The 20,357-nt window shown below is 54.0% G+C and overlaps 1 protein-coding gene across 3 annotated transcripts; it reads right to left on the minus strand.

The window, feature by feature from the left end:
• Nucleotides 1-5,733: 5,733 nt before the first annotated feature.
• LOC100090373 (cytochrome P450 4B1) lies at nt 5,734-20,181 on the minus strand. Of its 3 annotated transcripts, none has more exons than XM_007664815.2 (12): nt 20,078-20,181; nt 15,109-15,247; nt 13,684-13,728; nt 13,276-13,403; nt 12,833-12,957; nt 12,180-12,331; nt 11,815-11,921; nt 10,763-10,953; nt 9,404-9,537; nt 8,231-8,295; nt 7,959-8,041; nt 5,734-7,483 (listed from the first exon to the last, which is right to left on the minus strand). In XM_007664815.2, exons 2-12 carry the CDS (start codon nt 15,218-15,220, stop codon nt 7,315-7,317), a joined length of 1,311 nt encoding a protein of 436 aa, XP_007663005.1. In that variant the 5' UTR covers nt 15,221-15,247; nt 20,078-20,181; the 3' UTR covers nt 5,734-7,314. The 3 variants fall into 3 exon arrangements, with proteins under 3 accessions (XP_007663005.1, XP_001519517.3, XP_028902530.1); XM_001519467.5 differs by lacking the exon at nt 20,078-20,181 and adding an exon at nt 19,452-19,817; XM_029046697.1 differs by lacking the exons at nt 13,276-13,403; nt 20,078-20,181 and having other exon boundaries at nt 15,109-15,235.
• Nucleotides 20,182-20,357: the final 176 nt, after the last annotated feature.

Consider the following 20,357-nt stretch of genomic DNA (forward strand, 5'->3'; position numbering starts at 1 on the left):
GCCCGCCCCCCGCCTTGCAGCCTCCTTCCAGGGTGGGGGCTGGGGGAGGGGCGTGTGGCTGTGGGGGGCTGTTTGGGGGGCGGGGGGGTGTCACATGGAGGTCGCCCCCGGGGGGAGGGGGCGCCGGATGGGACGGGGAGGGGGTCCTCCTCCTTTCTGCTGGGCCAAAGGGGGGACTCCCTCCTGGGTGGGGGCTGGGGGGCGGGGGGGTCCCAGGAAGGGGGCAATAGGAGGGGGAAGCTGGGGGTCAGAGGTCGGGGGGGGGTCCCAGGAAGGGGGAATAGGAGGGAGAAGCTGGGGGTCAGAGGTCAGAGGGGGTCCCAGGTCCCAGGAAGGGGGCAATAGGAGGAGGAGGAAGCTGGGGGGCTCTGGTGGCAGGGGAGAGGGAGGTGAGAGTTTTGGGGTGTCCCAGGCGTGCAGGAAGGGGGCTTTGAGTGTCCTAGTCTTGAGGGGAGAGGATTGGGGCGCCCCGGGTGCACAAGAAGAGAACTTGGGGTACCCCGGTCTTGTCGGGAGAGGGTTCGGTGTACCCCGGGCGATGCGGGGAGGAGGTATGGGGGGGCCCCGGGGGCACAAGAAGAGGATCTGGGTTAACCCGGTCTTGCGGGGAGAGGATCTGGGGGGCCCCGGGTGCAGAAGAAGGGGATCTGGGGGGGCCCTGGCAATGCGGGCACGAGGCCTGGGTGCCCCGGGTGCAGAAGAAGAGGATGTGGGGGGCCCCGGTCCTACGGGGAGAGGATTTGGGGGGCCCCGGGTGCGGAAGGAGAGGATGTGGGGTACCCCGGTCTTACGGGGAGAGGGTTTGGGGGGCCCCGCATGCACAAGAAGAGGATTTGGGGTACCCTGGTCTCACGGGGAGAGGATCTGGGGGGCCCCGGATGCACAAGAAGAGGATGTGGGGGGTCCCGGTCTTACGGAGAGATTTGGGGGGGGCCCCGGGTGATGCGGGGAGAGGGTTTGGGGGAGCCTGGGCCCAGAAGAAGAGGATGTGGGGGGGCCCGGTCTTACGGGGAGAAGGTTTGGGGGGGGGGGGCCGGGTGCAGAAGAGGAGGATCTGGGGGGGAAGGAGATAGCCCCGCCCCCTCCTCTCCCCTCCCCTCCCCCCCGGCCGGTCCGGGCCGGTCTCGACCGGTCCGGGCCGGTCCTGGGGGTCGGTGCGGGCTGGTGGGTGCGGGGCGGTCCTGGCGGGGGTCAGGCGGGGGTCAGGCGGGTTCCCGGGGCCGGGCCAGGGGCGGGGGCAGGGGCGGGGGCGGGACCGGCCTCCCCTCCCGCCCCATGGCGGCAGCCCGGCCTCACTTCCCCTCCGGCCCTCCGGCCCGCCGCCGCCACCGCCGCCGCCGCCGCCGCCGCGCCACCCTCCACTATCGCCGACGCCCATTGGCCCGGACGGGGGCGGCCGCCGTCTAACGCGCGCGCCCATTGGCCAGGGGCCGCCGCCCGGCATCGCCGACGCCCATTGGTCCGGACGGGGGCGACCGCCGCCTAACGCGCGCGCCCATTGGTCGGAGCGGGGACCGCGGCCGGGCCGTAACGCGCGCGCCTATTGGTCGGGGCGAGGGGCCGCGGCCGGGCCGTAACGCGCGCGCCCATTGGCCAGCAGAGGCCCACCCCACTCTTAAAGGGGCCGCAGCCTCCGGCGTCGACGTCACTCTTTTCTCCTTCCATTCATTCCTCCCTTCATTCAATGGTATTTATTGAGCGCTTACTGGGTGCAGAGCACTGGACTAAGCGCTTGGAATGGACGATTTGGCAACAGAGACCATCCCTGCCCAAAGACGGGCTGTAATATCCATTCATTCAATAGCATTTATTGAGCGCTTACTATAGTAATAATGTTGGTATTTGTTAAGCGCTTACTATGTGCAGAGCACTGTTCTAAGCGCTGGGGGAGATACAGGGTCATCAGGTTGTTCCACGTGAGGCTCACAGTCTTCATCCCCATTTGACAGATGAGGGAACTGAGGCCCAGAGAAGTGAAGTGACTGGCCCTAAGTCACCCAGCTGGCAAGCGGCGGAGCCAGGATTCGAACCCATGACCTCTGACTCCTAAGCCCGGGCTCTTTCTACTGAGCCACGCTGCTTGGAACCCAAAGAAGTCTATATAAAAGTAAAATACGTGCAGAGCACTGTACTAAGCGCTTGGAATGTACAATTCGGCAACAGATATCTTCCCTGCCCAACAACGGGCTGTAATAGTCATTCATTCAATCGTATTTATTGAGTGCTTACTATGTGCAGAGCACTGTACTAAGCGCTTGGAATGTACAATTCGGCAACAGAGACAATCCCTGCCCAATGATGGGTTTACCGTCTAATCAGGGGAGACAGATGGACAAAACCAAGACAACTTAATCGCAATAAAAGTGATTCCCCACCCCCACGTTCTCTTCTGGCCAAGGATGCCCCTGATTCACTTGGCCTTGCTTCCTGAAGTTTCCGGTGGGCCGGCATCCGTGGGTCTGACTGGAGAGATAAGTCACTACAGTGATAACAAGAATAAATAATAAACCAAAAGTAAAATGCCGGACACCTGTCACTGGCATGACTTGTCAGCAGGCAGTTGTTCCCCTCCTACCAGGAGTTGCGCCGTGGGAGTCAGCCAGGAATTCCCAGCCCTCTGATCTGTCTCCCTCTTCCCAGGGTGATTCAAATGGCAACCAACATCCCTCCTCCAGGAGCCAAGGATCCCGGGGACAGGGAAGGCAGGGAAGACTGATGGTGAAATTCCCCGAATGACTAGTGGGGGCTTCCCAGTCGGAGACTGGGAATAGGCCCAGAATGCAGGGTGGAATGGCGGGGGCTTCACGTGGGATTTGGGAATACTGAGAAATAGTTGTTGTAGTATTTACTGAGCGCCCGCTGGGGGGAATGTACCGTACTGAATGCTTGGGAAGTACAGCACAGACAAGTGATGAGTCCCTGTCCACAAAAGGCCTCCTCTCTAGCGAGGAGGATGTAGAGAGCGGGAAAGAAATACAAGTGATTGTAAGTTCTAGACCGTAAGCGCGTCTCGGCAGGGAACGTGCCTGCTAATTCTGTCGTGCTCTCCCAAGCGCTTAGTACAGGGCTCTGCACATAGTAAGCGCTCAATAAATACGATTGATTGACACTCTCTACGTGATCTTGGGCAATCAATCACTCAATCAATCAATGGCCTTTATGAAATACTGCGCGCAGAGTATTGTACTGAATCCTTCGGAAAATACAATTCCACAGAGTTGGCAGACGCATTCTCTGCCCCCCACAAGTCTAGAGCAATTTATATAACCTCTCTGGGTCAGAACTGTCCAGAAACATCTGTGTCAGCGGTTTCTGTTGCAGGTACGGCCCCTGCTGTACATAATAAAATACATAAAAGTGTGTATTCCCTTCTTCTGGGGAGCCAGGGAGGGGTGATATGCTTGAATCAATCAATCCATCACTTATTGAACACTTACTGTCTGCAGAACACTGTACTGAGAAGCAGCGTGGCTTAGTGGAAAGAGCACAGGCTTGGGAGTCAGAGGTCGTGGGTTCTAATCTAGGCTCCGCCACTTGTCTGCTGTGTGACCTTGGGCAAGTCACTTAACTTCTCTGTGCCTCAGTTACCTCATCTGTAAAAATGGGGATTAAAAAATGTAAGCCCCACGAGGGACAATCTGATTACCCTGTATCTACCCCAGCGCTTAGAACAGTGCTCTGTACATAGTAAGCGCTTAACAAATACCATAATTGTTACTAAGGTCTTGGAACTGTACAGTGAAATTAGGAAACGTGAGCCCTGCCCTCGAGAAGCTTCCAGTTGAGTGGGGGAGACTGACCCTAAACTATATTGCAGAGAGGAGGGAGTAATAAAATATATAAGATGCGTACATACGTATTTGGGGAGTGGGGGAAGGAGACGGGCTAGGAGGTTTCCTCTACTGACAGAAGGGATCCCTTCCTGCCATCCTCCTCCTCCTCCTCCTCCTCATCAGTGGAATTTAGTAATGATAACTGAGGTACCTCTTAAGCACTTAGCATAGGCCCAGCACTGTACTAAGCAAAATGGGTAGATACAAGATCATCAGGTTGGAAACAGTTCCTGTCCCACCCGGGCTCAATGTAGGAGGGAGTAGGATTGAATCCCCCTTTTACAGATGAGGAAACTGAGGCCCAGAGAAATGAAGTGACTCCCCTAAAGTCTCACGGCAGACGAGCAGCGGAACCGGGATTAGCGTAATAATGATAATCGTGGGATTTGTTAAGAGCTTACTAGGTGCCAGGCGCCGTACCAAGCAACAGCAAGCAAATCGGGTTGGACACAGTCCCTGTCCTAGGTGGGGCTCACAGTCTTAATCCCCATTTTACAGACGAGGGAACCGAGGCCCAGAGAAGAGAATTGACTCGCCCGAGGTCACCCAGCAGACCAGCGTCGGAGCAGGGATTAGAACCCAGGTCCGGGATCCTGCCGCTAGGCCACGCTTCGCCGCTTTCCTGACTGAAGCAGCGATGGCGGGATGATGCCGAGAGGGAGAGGACATTGGAGGACAGAGGACATCGGAGTGGAGGCCCCGGTGACTGCTGAGGCCTGGGAAACAGGAAGGCCTCCCCGTCCGGCCAGACGATCCAGCCGCCGAGGCCGACCTGGGACACCTGCGCGGGGGCAGCTGGACAATACCCCAAGCCCCGGGGACTGCTGGACAATGGTCGCCATTGAAGAAACTGTGAATAAAGAGGGCGGGTGGGCCGTCGCGGACAATAACTGCCAACTGGAGAATGAGACGAAGCTCTCAGAGGTTCTAGGGACAGGAAGAGCAACCTCAAGCCTTTCGAAGGCATTAAGGCTAAATATAGATAAACAGAGGATAAAGCCTTGGCTGAGACCTCCCAGGGGTTCTGGTCCACAATGGATCCTGCAGATTCCGGGGTTAAAGTCTCACCACAATTGAAACCAGAAGGAAGGTTGAACAGGCTTCAATAGCTCTAGTTCAAACAAAGGGAACGAGACTGTTTCTTTTTATCTCTTTCTTTTTCTCTCTTTCTTTTTCCTTCTTTCTTTCTTTCTTTGTTTCTTTCTTTCTTTCTCTCTCTCTCTCTCTTTCTCTTTCTCTCGCTCTTTCTCTCTTTCCATAATAATAATAAGAATAATGACATTCGTTAAGCTCTTACTATGTGCCAAGCTCTGCTCTGTGCTAGGTTCTTTTTCTTTCTTTTTCTTTCTCTTTGTTTCTCCCTCTTTTTCTCACTCTCTTTCTCCCTATTTTTCTGACTCTCTTTGTCTCTCTTTTTCATACTCTCTCTGTTTCTCATTTGCTTTTTTTCCCTCTCTTTCTTTCTCTTTTTTCTCTTCCACTCCCTCTCTTTTTCTCTTCCTCTCTTTTTCTCCTCTCCATCTCTCCCCCCTCTCTCTTTCTGTCTCCCCCCCCCCCTTTTTCTCCTCTTCTCTTTTTTAAGAGACGCAGAGTGACTCAGTGGAAAGAGCACGGGCTTGAAAGTCAGAGGTCATGAGTTCTAATCCCACCTCTGCCACTTGTCAGCTGTGTGACTGTGGGCAAGTCACTTAACTTCTCTGTGCCTCAGTTACCTCATCTGTACAATGGGGATGAAGACTGTGAGCCTCACGTGGGACAACCTGATTACCCTGTATCTACCCCAGCGCTGAGAACAGTGCTCTGCACATAGTAAGCGCTTAACGAATACCAACATTATTATTATTATTAACAATAAACAGATGTAATCCTTGGGGATGCAGGAAAACCACATAGGGAAGCATTGAGCAGAGCAAGAAAGTTGATTGATGCCTCGCTAAAAGTCAGTTACAAGTTGGGGCCGACAACTGTTCCCTTTCTAGGAGAGGGTGACAGCTGGAGGGATTGAGGCTAGACATCCGGAAGAACTTCCTCACTCAGAGAGTTGTGAGGCTTTGGTGGATGTTGGCGATGGAGCCTGTGGAGGGTGAGATCTTTCAATGCAGAATTTTTTAAGGAAAGGCAGGGAACGTTCCAGAAGCTTTAAACGCGATCATCATCTTCACAATCATCACCAGGATTAACTGAGATGCCCAGCGTATGCAGGGTGCTGCTCTGGATACCTGTGAGCAGGGACTGTACTGAGCATCTAATGGGCGTTTAAAACAGAGCAGGGAACTGAGTACTTATGTGAGCAAAGTGCAGTAAAGGGAGCATACATGTTTGTGGAGCACTGTACTGAGTGCCTGTTGGGCTTAGAGCACCGTGCTGGGTGCTTGGGGGACGTTCAGAAGAAGTATGAGACAGACCTTTGCCCTCGAGGGGCTTAGGGCCTATCAGGGGAGGTGGGTGACTTACACAACTCCTTGATTTTACCTCTCTTAATTTCCATGGTTCCTGACTTTCATTCAATTCATTCATTCAGTTGTATTGACTGAGCACTTAAAGTGTGCAGAGCACCGTACTGAACGCTTGGGAGAGTACAGTAGAACGATAAGCAGACATATTCCCTGCCCACAATGAGCTGACAGTCTACAGAGCTTGTGTTCAAACCCACCGTAGAGACTGGAGGCTTCAGGGGACAGGGTCATCCGGGTGTCCCCCGGCCTCGGAGCAGCTGGGTGTCCGTGGGCCAGGGCCGCGGAGAGCCCGGGCCGGTGCCTCCCGGAACCCGTGTGACCCCCACGGTTGGCGTCACCCTGCCACATCCTGTCGCTGATGTCCTAGAGATGACCACGCATCATGGACACGGGGCCAAGCACGGGTGGGGGATCGGGTGGGACCCAGTGGGGAGGTCCCGGGGCGACCGGGCAGGGGAGGGCCGAGAGCCAGTGGGTCAGAAACACCCCATTTGGGGTCTTTCCAGCCTGTACGGAAGCTGGCAGGTCCGGTTGGCTGCCTGGAGGGAGTGAGGCTGAGGGTGCAACCCGGGCAGCAGGGAATGAGTCTGTCTCTTGCCTTATTGTACTCTCCCAAGCATTTAGCACAGTGCTCTGCACACAGTAGGAGCTCAGTCAATACAATTTAATGAATGAATGACACCTGGGGGGAAGACAAAATGGCTTCATCCCACAGATGAAACTGGGGGGCAACGGTTCCCGACAGCTGGAAGATGGGAGACACAGGTTCCCGTCACCTCAGCTGTAAACGGGGGCACCGCCGCCGCTTCTGGGGTCGAAACAGACCCCGACGTCTGTCTGGATTCCCCTTCTAGACAGTGCCTGGCACACAGTAAGCGTTTAAACAAGTACCATTGTTATTATTATTATTACTACTAATAATAATAAACTCACTGAAGGCAGGAAAGAGCCCTCGCCACCTCTCATCACCTTCTTTCCCCTCCCCTGGGCACACCTCCCTGTCCCTTGCCTCCCCTCACCCGCCCCTACTGCAGCTTCCTGAGGCGCAGGTGGATGCCCGTCTTGGACTTGAGGACCAGCTGGGGGATGGGCTCCGGGGGCCGGGAAGGATCGGGCAAGAACTCGAAACGGAGCAGGCACTGGGCGGACACCACCTTCATCTCGGACATGGCGAACTGCTGCCCGATGCAGTTCCTGGAGGCGAGAGGAGGCCGCACGGCTGTCAGGGACCCTGGCCAGAGAGAGCCAGACTCGGGGAAGGTGGAGAGAGGTAGTAGAGACAGAGAAAGAAAGAATACCGGGGAGGGGGGTGGGGGGAACCCGTGAAAGACGGACATCTTTCCCACAGGCCTGGGGCTGGTGTTTCTAGAAGGCGGGACCTGCAGGGGGTGGGGTCTTCAGGGGGTGTGACATCTGGGAATGGGGGCTTCCAAGGGAGGATATTTTTCCATCCTTCCCGCTTTTCTGTTCCTCTGGATCCCGTCATCTCCTCCCCCTGAGCATCCTGGATGACCTTTCACCTCTCAAGCCAGAAGAGGAAAGAGAAGGAGGGGAGGGAGATAGAGCCCCACCCTCATTGCTCCCTCTTGGCCACCCACACAGGGGTCTGGAGGGGGACGTATGGAGGGGAGACTCCCCTCAAGCGGCCTCCCCCGACACCGAACCGTACCTGGGCCCCGCGGAGAACGGCAAGAAGGCGTAGGGGTGTCGGCCCACGGAATTCTCCGGGGAGAAGCGGAGAGGATCGAACACCTGAGAGGGAGAACGCGCGTGCTTTGTCCATCGACCGGAGTCTACGTCCTGCGCTCCGGCCTGCCCGCTTAGACAACGTTGACCCTTGACCCTGCCCTAGTCCCTCTCCGTGCTAGCTCAGGGATGCCCCCTCCCCCAAAACCCACAGGAAGGAAGACCAGCCCAGGGGCGCCCCGGGCCCTGAGGTACCTCGGGGTCAGACCACACTTTAGGGTTCCGGTGGAGAGCGTAGATATGCAGGGAGACCAGGGCGCCTGGGTGGAGGGAAGGAAAAGCCAAAAATGAAATCATAGCTTCCCCCCCGCCTCCATGGGTTGAGCTATGAGGCAGTCAACCTTCAAAGCTCCCATGGGACGTTAGCTCCTCTCTGAAATGGTCAGACCACTAGCGGAAGCGGAATGGAGGTCAGCGGCCACCGAAAGAGGAAGAGGGAGCTAGTTTCTACAGCTCTCTCCTCCTCCATTCTCTGCCCATCACTTCCCAGAATCATCTGGGAAAATGATGTCTTCTGGGGGAGCAAAGAGACCTGATCAGCAAGTCGGGCAGAGCTCCTAAATTCAGGACTTGAGAGGCTTCTTCTGGGCCTGTTTCTCACCTCCCTGGCCCTACCTGACTCCCATCATCGGCATCATCATCCTCACCATCATCTCTCTCCTCCTCATTGCGAACCATGAGTGATGTGCCCAGGTCCAAGAGATCATGTTTATAGGACTTTGTTTTTGTTTTTTTGAAGGCCGTTTGCCCATTTGGGGAAGTCTATATAGTCACTGAAGCTTTTTCACTGGGGAAGTGTCAACATTAAAATCTCATCTACCTCCCCCTTTGCCTCCAAACTAAATCCCCACGTCCAAGATTCCTGCGGTGGTTTGAGAATGAATTTCTCCCTGGATCCTCTGCCCTCTATCCTTGAGGGTCACATTTCCCGAATGTTCTTGGATTGGAATTGCAAGACAATGGTGGGGAAAGAGGTGCTTTTAGCCAGCGGAAGGATCCAATGACCCAGTGAGCCAGGGTAACTTGGCTGCTCTCTGGAAAATAGGTCAGTCAGTCCGCCGATCATATTTTTTGAGCGCTTCCTATAGGCAGACCACTGTGCTAAGCGCTGGGGAGAGTATGCTATAACAATAAACAGACACCTTCCCTGCCCACAATGAGCTTGCAATCTAGAAGGGAAGACAGATATTAATGTGAACAAATATATTACAGATATGGACATAAATGCTTTGGGGCTGGACGTGGGGGTGATAAATTAAGGGAGCGAGTCCCGGTGATGCAGAAGGGAGTGGGAGAAGAGGAAAGGAGGGCTTAGTCAGGGAAGGCCTCCTGAAGGAGATGGGCCTTCGATAAAGAAAGGAAACTGACCTTCCGGAAGGCTCCTTCCATCGACGAACTGGACGGGCTTGTTCAGCTGGCGATACACCTGGGGGACGGGTGGGTAGAGGCGAAAACTCTCCTTGATGCACTGGGTGAGGTAAGTCATCTTTCCCAGATCCTCCCTGGAGGTAACAGGGGCTGTCAACACCGAGGTGGGGAGGCCGGATGCCTCAGATTCCCCGTCTATAAAATGGGGAAGAGGCTTCCCGCTTTGACCTCCCTCCTGGAAAAAAATGGTCTAGGGATTCTTTCTCCCTCCAGGAGAAAACCCTGCATCTCAATCAATCGATCAATCAATCAGCTGTATTTGTTGAGCGCTTACTGTGTGCAGAGCACTGTGCTGAGCACTTGGGAGAGTACAATCTAACGGTTGTTCAGCACCTTCCCTGATCACAAGGAGCTTACAGTCTAAAGGGGCCTAACAATAATTAATAATAATAATAATGTTGGTATTTGTTAAGCGCTTACTATGTGCAGAGCACTGTTCTAAGCGCTGGGGTAGATACAGGGTCATCAGGTTGTCCCACGTGGGGCTCACAGTCTTAATCCCCATTTTACAGATGAGGTAACTGAGGCACAGAGAAGTTAAGTGACTTGCCCACAGTCACACAGCTGACAAGTGGCAGAGCCGGGATTCAAACACATGACCTCTGACTCCCAAGCCCGGGCTCTTTCCACTGAGCCATGCTGCTTCTCTAAATCTAGACTTTATGGTCTACCATCTAAATCCTCCAAAGAAATCAATCCATGGCATGTACTGAGCCTTCTAGACTGTAAGCTCGGTGTGGGTCGGGAACGTGTCTACCAACTCTGCTGTGTTGTACTGTCCCCAGCGCTTAGTACAGTGCTTCGCACACAGGGAGCACTCAATAAATAAGATCGAATATACGAATGAATTGATACTGAGCACCTTGTGAGTGTAGGGCACCCTACCGAGTGCTTGGGACAGCACAGAAGAGTAAGGAAACATGATTCCTGCCCTCAAGAAGCTTACAACCTCGCGAGGGAGTCAGACTAAAATAAATTACACTTGGGAGGAAGTAGAAAGAAGAAGCAGTGAGGCCTAGTAGTGAGAACACAGACTTGGGAATCAGAGGATCTGCGTTCTAATCCCAGCTCTGCCATGTACCAGCTGTGGGACTTTGTGTCACTCCTCTGCGCCTCAATAACCTCATCTGGAAAAAGGCGATTAAATCCTCCTCCCTCTGACTTAGATTGCGAGCCGTATGTGGGACCGGGATTGGGTCCAACCTGATTATTTTGCGCCAACCTCAGTTATTAGAACAATGCTTGACACATAGTAAATGCTTAACAAATACCATTTAAAAAAAGGTGGGGCAGCCTTACCACTGGAAGGCGTCCCGGTTTCCCAGAATCTCTTGGACCTCCTCCCGGCAGCGCCGCTGGTGCTCGGGGTGCAGGGCCAAGCAGTAGAGGAACCAGGAGATGCCGCTGGTGGTGGTGTCGTGGCCCTCGAACATGAACGTGTCCACCTCGGCCCGCAGGTCCGCGTCCGACAGCCCCTCGCCGCTTTCATCCTGAAGGAGGGGGAGAGCACTGTGCTGAGCGCTTCGGAGGGGCCAATGGAGTTTGCGGACTTGGTCGCTTCCCTCAAAAAGCTTCCAGTCTAGTGGGCGCCAGTCTCCCTTCTGTGTTTAGTCAGCCAGTCGGTCTATAGTATTTATTGGCGGCTTGCTGTGTGTAGATCAGTGTACTGAGCGCCGGGGAGAGTACAATACAACTATATAACAGACACATTCCCTGCCCACAACAAGCTCACCGTCTGGAGGGGGAGACAGACATTAATATAAGTCAATAAATGACATTTATGGACATAAGTGCTGAGAGGCTGGGAGGGAGGCATGAATAAAGGGAGCCAGTCAGGGTGACGCAAAAGGGAGCGGGAGAAGAGGGAAGGAGGGCTTAATCAGGGAAGGCTTCTTGGAGGAGATGTGCCTTTAAGAAGGCTTTGAAATGGGGGAGAGTCATCGTCGTCGGATACGAGGAGGGAGGGCGTTCCAGGCCAGAGAGCGGTCGATGAAGAGATAGACGAGATGGAGGTACAGCGAGAAGGTTGGCATTAGAGGATTGAAGTGTGTGGGCTGAGTTGGAGTAGGGGAGCGGCGAGGTGAGGCGGCCTCTGGTCACCCCGGCCCAGCCCTGTGGCTCACGTCTCCAAGACCTGTGGCTGAGATGCAGTGTCCATTTCAGAGGGGCCCGGGAAGGCCCTGGAATCGGGGGACGGAGGGGCAGGGGTTCCCACATTCCACGGCTTCGGAGTTCCGGCTTCAGGGTTCACGGCGACTTCCCTTAGGTCTTTTCGGGTCAGTTACGGTTCGGCCCCCGGCCGACCCCCAGCCCCGAGACCCCCGCCCCGAGACCCCCGCCCTGAGACGGACCTTGGCACAGAGCAGGATGTCCAGAAAATCCAGGTGTCGCTTCTTCTGGAGCACCGCCAGCTCCCGCTCGTTCTGGAGGGCCTCCTTCCTCTCCCGGATGACTTGGTCTGTGTTCAATAAAACCATCAATCAGTGGTATTTATTGAGAGCATACTTGTAATAATAATAATTATGGTACTTGTTAAGCTCTTACGATGTGCCAAGCTCTGTTCTAAGCACGGGGGTCATTACAAGTCAATCAGGGTGGACACCGTCCCCGTCCCAGGCCGTAGGCCATGTCCCTCCCCGCGTGTGTCCAATGGGGGAGATCCCCGCCCGGGGAGGGGAGGAGGGGGACCGGGGCGGAGGGAGCCCCCAAGATGTACCTGTGTGGTCGTGGGTGGCCTTGCAGGCCCGGAGGAAGCGACGCCCGTGGGGGGTGAGCCAGTAAATGAAGTCGTTGTGATACTGGAAGCGATCGATCCGCTCTTGCATGAGAAAGGTCAGGTCGTGGACTGCGAGGTAGTAGGCGTTTTCACTGCAGGGGGATGGGGAGGAGGGGAACAGCGTCAAAGATTTCCAGTCCCCTCTCTGCTCCGGCCTGCCGCGGGACCTCAGACCCGGCCCTGAACCTCTCGATGGGTCAATCGACCAATCACGCGGTGTGCGGAGCACTGAACTGAGCACTTGGGAGAGTACAATATAGCGGAGTTGGTAGACGCGTTCCCTGCCCGCAGCGAGTTCTCCGGGGCCGTTTCCGCCTCTGTAGAACGGGACTGAGATCTCTGCCGTCCTTCCCTCCTTCTTAAACCGTGAGCCCCAGGCCCGGTTCTGACCCGACCATCCAGAATCCGCCCCTGCGTTCAGCACAGTGCTTGGCACAGAGTACGCCTTTCCTCAGTTTCGTCATTATTATCGTGGAAGTCCCAGAGAAAGCGGTCATTTCCCTCAGACCAGCAGGAGGTGGGGGGAGGAGGGAGGGAAGGGGCCCGAAGACAGGTGAGGAGGGGGCCACGGGTAAGGGCCGGTGACCTCTGACCTCTCCAGCTGGCTGCTGTTCCCCTTGCCAAAGGTGCACTTCATGAGGCTGTCCAGAGCCATGAGTCCCACGTCGTGGACGATTTCCAGGGACGAACCTGCGGTGATCTTCTTTTCCCACTTGTCCTGTGTGGGGGATAGAGCAGAAGTCTGTTATTTCTTTATATTAATATCCGTCTCCCCTTCTTGACTGTAAATTCGTTGCTGGCGGGGAATGCGTCTACCTACCCTGTTGTACTTTCCCAAGTACTTAGCCTAATGCTCTGCAGGCAGTAAGGGCTCAATAAATATGATTGACTGATTAAGTCATAGGGAGCAGAGGCAGCACGGGTATCTACTGCAGCACTTAGAACAGTGACATATAGTAAACGCTTAACAACTACCATAAAAAAACCCAAATACCACATTCATCATCATCACCATCATTATCATTTCTCCACTCACCAGCATCACCTTGGAGGAGTCCACAAAGACTCGTATGTAAGGCTTCAGGATGTCGTAGTGAAATCCTGGCGTCAGCAGCTTTCGGTGCTGGAACCATTTGGACCCTTCTAGAACGAGCAGCCCTTTTCCTAAAAACCATCGACCCAAGTCGGTCATTCAGTCGTATTTATTGAGCGCTGGGAGCCGCACTACGTCCAACCTGATTCGCCCTAACCACCCCGGTGCTTAGTGCAGTGCCTGGAACATAGTAAGGGCTTAAAAGATACAACAATTATTATTAGAGCGGGAGCCCCTCGAGGGCAGGGAACGTGTGCCTTGCTTCTGCTGCTCTCTCCCAAGCACTCAGTAAAGTGCCCAGGGCTCAGTGAGTCCCGCGATGGAATGGACAAGGAAGGTCTGTGTACGTACCAATCCACTGGAGAAAAAAATCATAGACATCCGGTGCCTTGGGATCTAGTGGGGAGAAGAGAAATGAGGGTCTGAGATCTTTCCTTCCCTTGAAACTCATTCATTCATTCACTCAGTTGTATTTATTGAGCACTTACTGTGTGCAAATCACTGCCCTAAGCACTTGGGAGGGTAGAATACAACAACAGACACATTCCCTGCCCACAGTGAGCTCACAGTCTAGAGGGAGGGATAGACATTAATATAAATAAACTACAGGTATATACGTAAGTGTTGTGGGGCTGGGGGCGGGGGGGTGAGTGAAGGGAGCAAGTCAGGGTGATGCCGAAGGGAGTGGAAGAAGAGGAGGTCTTAGCCAGGGAAGGTTTCTTGGGGGAGGTGTGCCTTCAATAAAGCTTTGAAGGGGAGAGCAACCTGCAGTCCGATAGGAGGAGGGAGGGAGGTCCAGGCCAGAGGGAAGATGTGGGCGAGGGGTCCGAGGTGAGCTAGACGAGATCGAGGTACAGTGAGAAGGTTAGCATTAAAGTCAGTGGAGGCCCAAGGAAATCAGCCCCTCTACCCTATTCTTCCACCCGCGAGTCCCCTTTCCAGAGAAGCCCCCTCCACATCACCGGCCCCCTGCCCCACAGCCGTGACTGTAGTCGTGGGTTGGGGTACTCTCTGACACACCCCTCCTTTGGTGGAAAGGATGGAAGGAAAGGACTTTGCCTGGAGAAGCCCTGGGTTTCTGAAACTTTCCCGCCAGTGGCCAGCAGTCTGCCCTGGGCAGTGGGCCTGGAGGACGAGACCCATCGTACCCGGGAGCGCCCGTTCTTCAGGGGTGACGGGGGGCGGTCCTCCCTGCCTCCCCGGATTCCCAGCTGCGGGGTTGAACCCCTTCTGTCCCCACAGCTGTCCAGACCGGTGGGAAGCAGTGTGGCCCAGTGGAAAGAGCGTGGGCCTGGGAGTCAGAGGATTAGACCCGGGTTCTAATCCTGTCACTGCCGACTGCTCTGCCAAATGCTAAACACTCGACCTCGGGCAAGTCACTTCACTTCTCTGTGCCTCAGTTATCTCATCTGTAAAATGGGGATTGAGACTGTGAGCCCCAGGTAGAACAGGGACTGTGTCCAACTTGATTTACTTGAAACCACTCCAGTGCTTAGAAGAGTGCCTGGCACACTGCAAGTGCTTAACAAATATCAGCATTATTTATTATTATTATTTCAGCGCCTAGAACAGCATTTGACACATAGTAAGCGCTTAACAAGTTCCCTAAGGAAACAAAAAAGCTCTCCCCCAAACTCAATTCCCAGGTTCGCCCCCCCCCCCCCCCCGAGAGGAAAGACCCCCTCACATCTGGCCTGTGACCCATTATCTCTGTAGCCCCTCCCTGCGCCTACCCAGACTGGCCCACTCCCTCCCGCCACCCACCCCTGACCTCACCTCCGCGGCTGAACACAGCCTTGGCATAATCCGGCTCGTGGATGTTCAGATAGCCGATGAACTTCCCGAGCCACAGCGGGAAGGCGTGAGGATAATCCTGAGCCCAAACCATCACCTTGTCCAAGCCTCCTCGCTGAATCTGGACCGGGGGCAGGTTAGAAGGACAATAGGTGAATTAAGGACCTGGGAGGTGTTGGCGGTCAATTAACAGTGACGTTTTCTGCCCACAACGAGCTCACAGTCTAGAGTGGGGGAGACACACATCAAGGCAAATAAAATAAAATTACATATATGTACCTGGGTGCTTTGGAGCTGGGAGAGGGGAAGAGCAAAGGGATAACGGTGCTCCTCACATAGTAAGCTCTTAACAAATGCCATCATTATTATAAATGAAATTACAGATTTGTACCTCAGTGAGAGTACACTTGGCAGAGTACTTATCACAGTGCTCTGCACACAGTAGGCGGTCAATACTTTTGATTGAATGAATAATAATAATGATAATAATAACTGGCGTTAAGCAAGGCTTCAGCCCCTGAAGGAACTGTAGAATGTGACGTCCTTAACTGGCCCCACCTTCCGGTGGCCCTAGAAGACCCCAGAGAAGACGTGGCCCTCTTGGCTCGAGCCACCTTGCAAATAGGGTAACTTGGTTCACCAGCTCAGGGCTACCCTTCTTCGTTGTGGTCTTCATTAAGCTTTTACTATGTGCCAGGCACCGTTCTAAGCGCTGGGGTGGATACAAGCAAATTGGGTTGGACATAGTCCCTGTCCCTCTTGGGGTTCACAGTCTTAATCCCCATTTTAAAGTTACCGTAACTGAGGCACAGAGGAGTGAAGGCCCGTGCTCTATCCGCTAGGCCACGCTCCTACCCTTCTCTGCACCTGCCTTTCTTGAACACGGATCCACAGAGGGAAAAACATTCAATTCCACATTCCTGGGCTGGCTGCCAGCTATCCAAACCACTAAAAGTTTGAGTGGGTAATGATTAGATCTGGCCCCGGGACCAGATTATGCAATGTTTTGTAACTATTGACTGTGCCAGACTCTGAACAAAATCCTGAACCCTACAGGAGTTCTTGGGTCAAGTGTTTTGTGTGTGATCTGGGAGACCGGTGAGATTCCTGCTCATTCCAGGAGAAATCTCTGCCCCTTCCGAATCCCCTCCACCTGACCTATTCCAACCCTCCCTTTGTCCCCAAGATTTCCAATCCTACTTGATAAAGCAGAATAAGGACTGGAAAGAGGGAGGGGAACAGAGAAGTCTAGAAGCATTTTGCTCTTGAATGTGCTTAGCTCAATGCTCTGCACAACAAAGGTGTCTGCTCTGTGACCCTGTGCAAGCTACTTAACTTCTCTGTGCCTCAGTTACCTCATCTGTAAAAGGGGGATTAAAACTGTGAGACCCATGTGGGACACGGACTGTGTCCTACCAGAATGGTTTGAACCTACCCTAGTGTTTAGTGCAGTGCCTGGCACGTAGTAAGGATTTAACAAATACCGCTAAAAAATAAAAGAAAAAAACCACAGAGGTGCATCGTGGCCTAGTGGAAAGAGCACGGCCCTGGGAGCTAGAGGACCTGAGTTCTAATCCCAGCTCCACCACGTGCCTGTTGGGTGACCCCGGGCAAGTCGTTTAACTTCTCCATGCCTCAGTTACCTCATCTGCAAAATGGGGACTCAATAATAATAATTATGGTACTTATTAAGCACTTACTATGTGCCAAGCACTGTTCAGTACCTGGTCTCTTCCCTACTTCAACTGTGAGCCCTTTGAAGGACAGAGACTGTGTCTGACCTGCTTACTTGGTATCTTCCCCAGTGCTAGAACAGCGCTTGACACGTAGTAAGTGTTTACTAAATTCCATTAAAAAGAAGTGCTTAGTAAATACTCCCACTGCTGTTGCTGAATGAATCTCATGCAAAAAATATGCAATTTGACCAGTCTGCCTTTCTCACCTTGAGGTTGGAGGGGAGGCAATGGGTCCTGGGGGTCTTGTCAGGGGGCTGCAGCCCCCGTGGAGACTGCCCAGGAAAGTTCATTTGAGTTCTGGCAATAATAATAATAATAATAACTGGGGTATTTACTAAGCGCTTACTATGTGCCAGGGACAGTACCAAGCACCGGGGTGGATACTAGCAAATCGGGTTGGGCACAGTCCCCGTCCCCCGAGGAGCTCACAGTCTCAATTCCCCTTTACAGATGAGGTGACTGAGGGACAGAGAAGTGAAGTGACTTGGTCAAGGTCACCCAGCAGACACGTAACGGAGGCGAGATTTGAACTCATGACCTTCTGACTCCCAGGCCCCTTCTGGTGAGGAGTGGGGTGGAGGGGGCTGTTACCCCATCACCCAACAGGCGGGGTTGGATCGGGCAGAGTTTCCTCCTTTCTCAGGTGTCTGTTTACTCCGGAACAAAGGTTTCCCTGCCATCGCTGCTCTCTTCAGCGGCACTTTTCCTCCCAGGGCTCGGAGGGTTTTTTTCCACTGCCCTGCGGTTACCACCCCTAGCGTGACATCTCGGTGATGTTTGTGGAGGATGGAGTGGGGTGGGGGAGGGAATTCATCCAAGAGCAGCTCAGAGACTGAATGATGTGGGGGAAGAGGATCCTGTGGGCCTGAGTGGGCCCCGGGGAAGAGAAGCAGAGTGGTCTAGTGGATAGAGCACGGGCCTGGCTTCTAATCCTGGCTCCGCTGCTTGCCTGCAGTGTGACCTTGGGTGATTCCCTTCACCTGTCTGTGCCTCAGTTCCCTCACCTGTAGAATGGGGGTTAAGACTGAGAGCCCCGTGCGTCCACCCCAGTTTGCTTGTATCTGCCCCAGCGCTTAGTATAGTGCCCGGCACATAGCGCTGAGGATATTGTGGGAAGGTAGTCTGGGTACGGAGACTAAATGGGGCTTGAGAAAATTGGACGGGGTCAAAAGATCGGCCGATTCTGGGTAGGGGGGAACAGGACAGATTTGCAGGGAGGAGGTGTGTGGGAGGGAAGACAGGTGAGGAGGCTGAGATCGAGAGAACTGGCCAGGCCTGAGAATCTATCTCAGTGGAAAGAGGCCGAGCTTGGGAGTCAGAAGTCATGGTTTCTAATTCCGGCTCCGCCGCTTGTCAGCTGTGTGACTTCGGGCAAATCACTTAACTTTTCTGTGCCTCAGTTGCCTCATCTGTAAAATGGGAATTAAGACTGTGAGCCCCATGTGGGACAACCTGCTCACCTTATATCCCCCCCGGCGCTTAGAACAGTGCTTTCCACATAGTAAGCGCTTAACAAATCCCATCATTATTATTATTATTGTTATTTGCCCACTAGAAGTGACAAGTCAGTCCCTGGATCGGGCCAGTGCTAATAGCAGTCAGCTGTATGTCCTCAAGGAACACCTCTTGTGCCTCTATTTTGACCAACTCCCCCCACATTTGGGTCCCTCCTAGAACAACTGACCCAGCTGCTGGATGCCAGTAAATATTCACCCAATACTGACGCTGTTCACTCATTAACCCCGTCCTCCCAGTGGCCTACGGCAAATCTGCCGTTTCAAAGTGTCCACGCTGTCCCCTCCCCCTATAGAGCAGTGTCGCTTGAAATTCCTGCTGGACCCAAAGCTGGAACTCCAGAGTGGGAATTCCAGCTCCATATCCAAGAGGGTCCAGCTCAGGGGAGGCTGAGACCACGGCCCCGCCGGTCCCGTTACCCCTAACGTGAAAACCGCAATCCATGCAGTCTTCCCTCTCCCGCCCCGGGCCGCCCCAGACAGACGAACAGAATGCCTGTGTCTGACCTGATGGTTTCCTATCTACATCAGCGCTCAGTACAGTTACTGGCCATCTAATAATAATTATTAGGGTATTTGTTAAGCGTGTGCCAGGCACTGTTCTAACCACTGCAGTAGATACAAGGCAATCAACCATAATAATAATAATAATTATGGTATTTGTTAAGCGCTTACTCTGCACCAAGCACTGTTCTAAGCGCTGGGTTAGATAGAAGGTAGTCAGATCGCCCCACGTGGGGCTCACGGTTTTAATCCCCATTTTACAGATGAAGGAACCGAGGTGAAGAGAAGTGAGGTGACTTGCCCAAAGTCACACAGCAGACAAGCGGCAGAGTTGGAATTAGAATTCATGACCTTCTGACTCCCCGGCCCGTGCTCTATCCACTAGGTCATGCTGCTTCTCTGGCACATAGTAAGCGCTGAACAAATAGCCCCACTATCGTTACTTATCACTACCGGGGACCACAGCAGGGCTCTTCCCCGCACCTGTCACCCCTCCGGAGGTCAGATCTGAGATTCCGTGGTGATGTCCGAACCCCAGCGCCATCCCCACCGCCGGATCCCCACGCCGTACCTCGAGCGCGTGGCCGAACAGCCAGTGGGCCGGGGGGCCGGGGAAGCTGCCAAAGGCCTGGACAAACAACTTTCTCCGCACACACAGCTTAGACAACTTGAGCAGGAGGAGAGTCAAGAAGAGTCCAGCCAGCCAGGGGAAGAGCCCAGACAGGTTCATGCTGAGCCCCGGGAGGTCCACCACCTTCCACAGCGCCATCGTCGCAGGAGGCCTCCTCTCGTCTCCCGTCCCTCTGCCCCTGCCCCGACTCTGTCCCTCAGCCTCAAGTGGCTCCCTCTTATCCTCCCGCCGACCGCCCCATGACAGAGCGGGCAAGAGCCGGAGAGTTTGACCGGTTGCCAACTCCCTCCTCTGGCCCTAACTTGCCCCACTTCCTAAGCAGAGCAGGGAGCTTGCTAAGGCCGATGCCTTAAGGGATTTTTCGAAGTTTGTTTCCCTTCCAGAAGCCCCTGGTCTGGGTGGAAGGACTGTGACCTCACAGTCAGCAAAACCATGATCGACCCAGGAGGGGAGAAGCGGGGGAGATTTGGGGGCTCAGAGAGAGGAAGAGGGAAGGGGTTTGGAACCCCCTCAACCAGTTTCCAAATCTCACCACAGTCAAGCCCCACTGATACCCCTGCCCTTACCTGGAATAAGTAATTATCCTGAGCTGGGGATTCCTCGGATTAATTTGAGCAGAAAGCAGCCAGTTCTCAGTTGTCTTCCTTTAAACATTTTTTTACAGTATTTGCTAAGCCAGGCATTGTACCGAGCACTGGGGTAGATACAAATTAATCAGGTTGAATACAGTCCAACCGGTGGAGGCGGGGAGCCCGGTAAATTCAAATCCGTAGTTAATCCGAAAGCACAACAGAGCACCCATCGATTAGAGATATTCACTGAGCAGTTACCGTGTGCGGAGCGCTG

The sequence above is a fragment of the Ornithorhynchus anatinus genome, chromosome 18 (genome assembly GCF_004115215.2).
Source record: "Ornithorhynchus anatinus isolate Pmale09 chromosome 18, mOrnAna1.pri.v4, whole genome shotgun sequence".
Classification (NCBI taxonomy): domain Eukaryota; kingdom Metazoa; phylum Chordata; class Mammalia; order Monotremata; family Ornithorhynchidae; genus Ornithorhynchus; species Ornithorhynchus anatinus.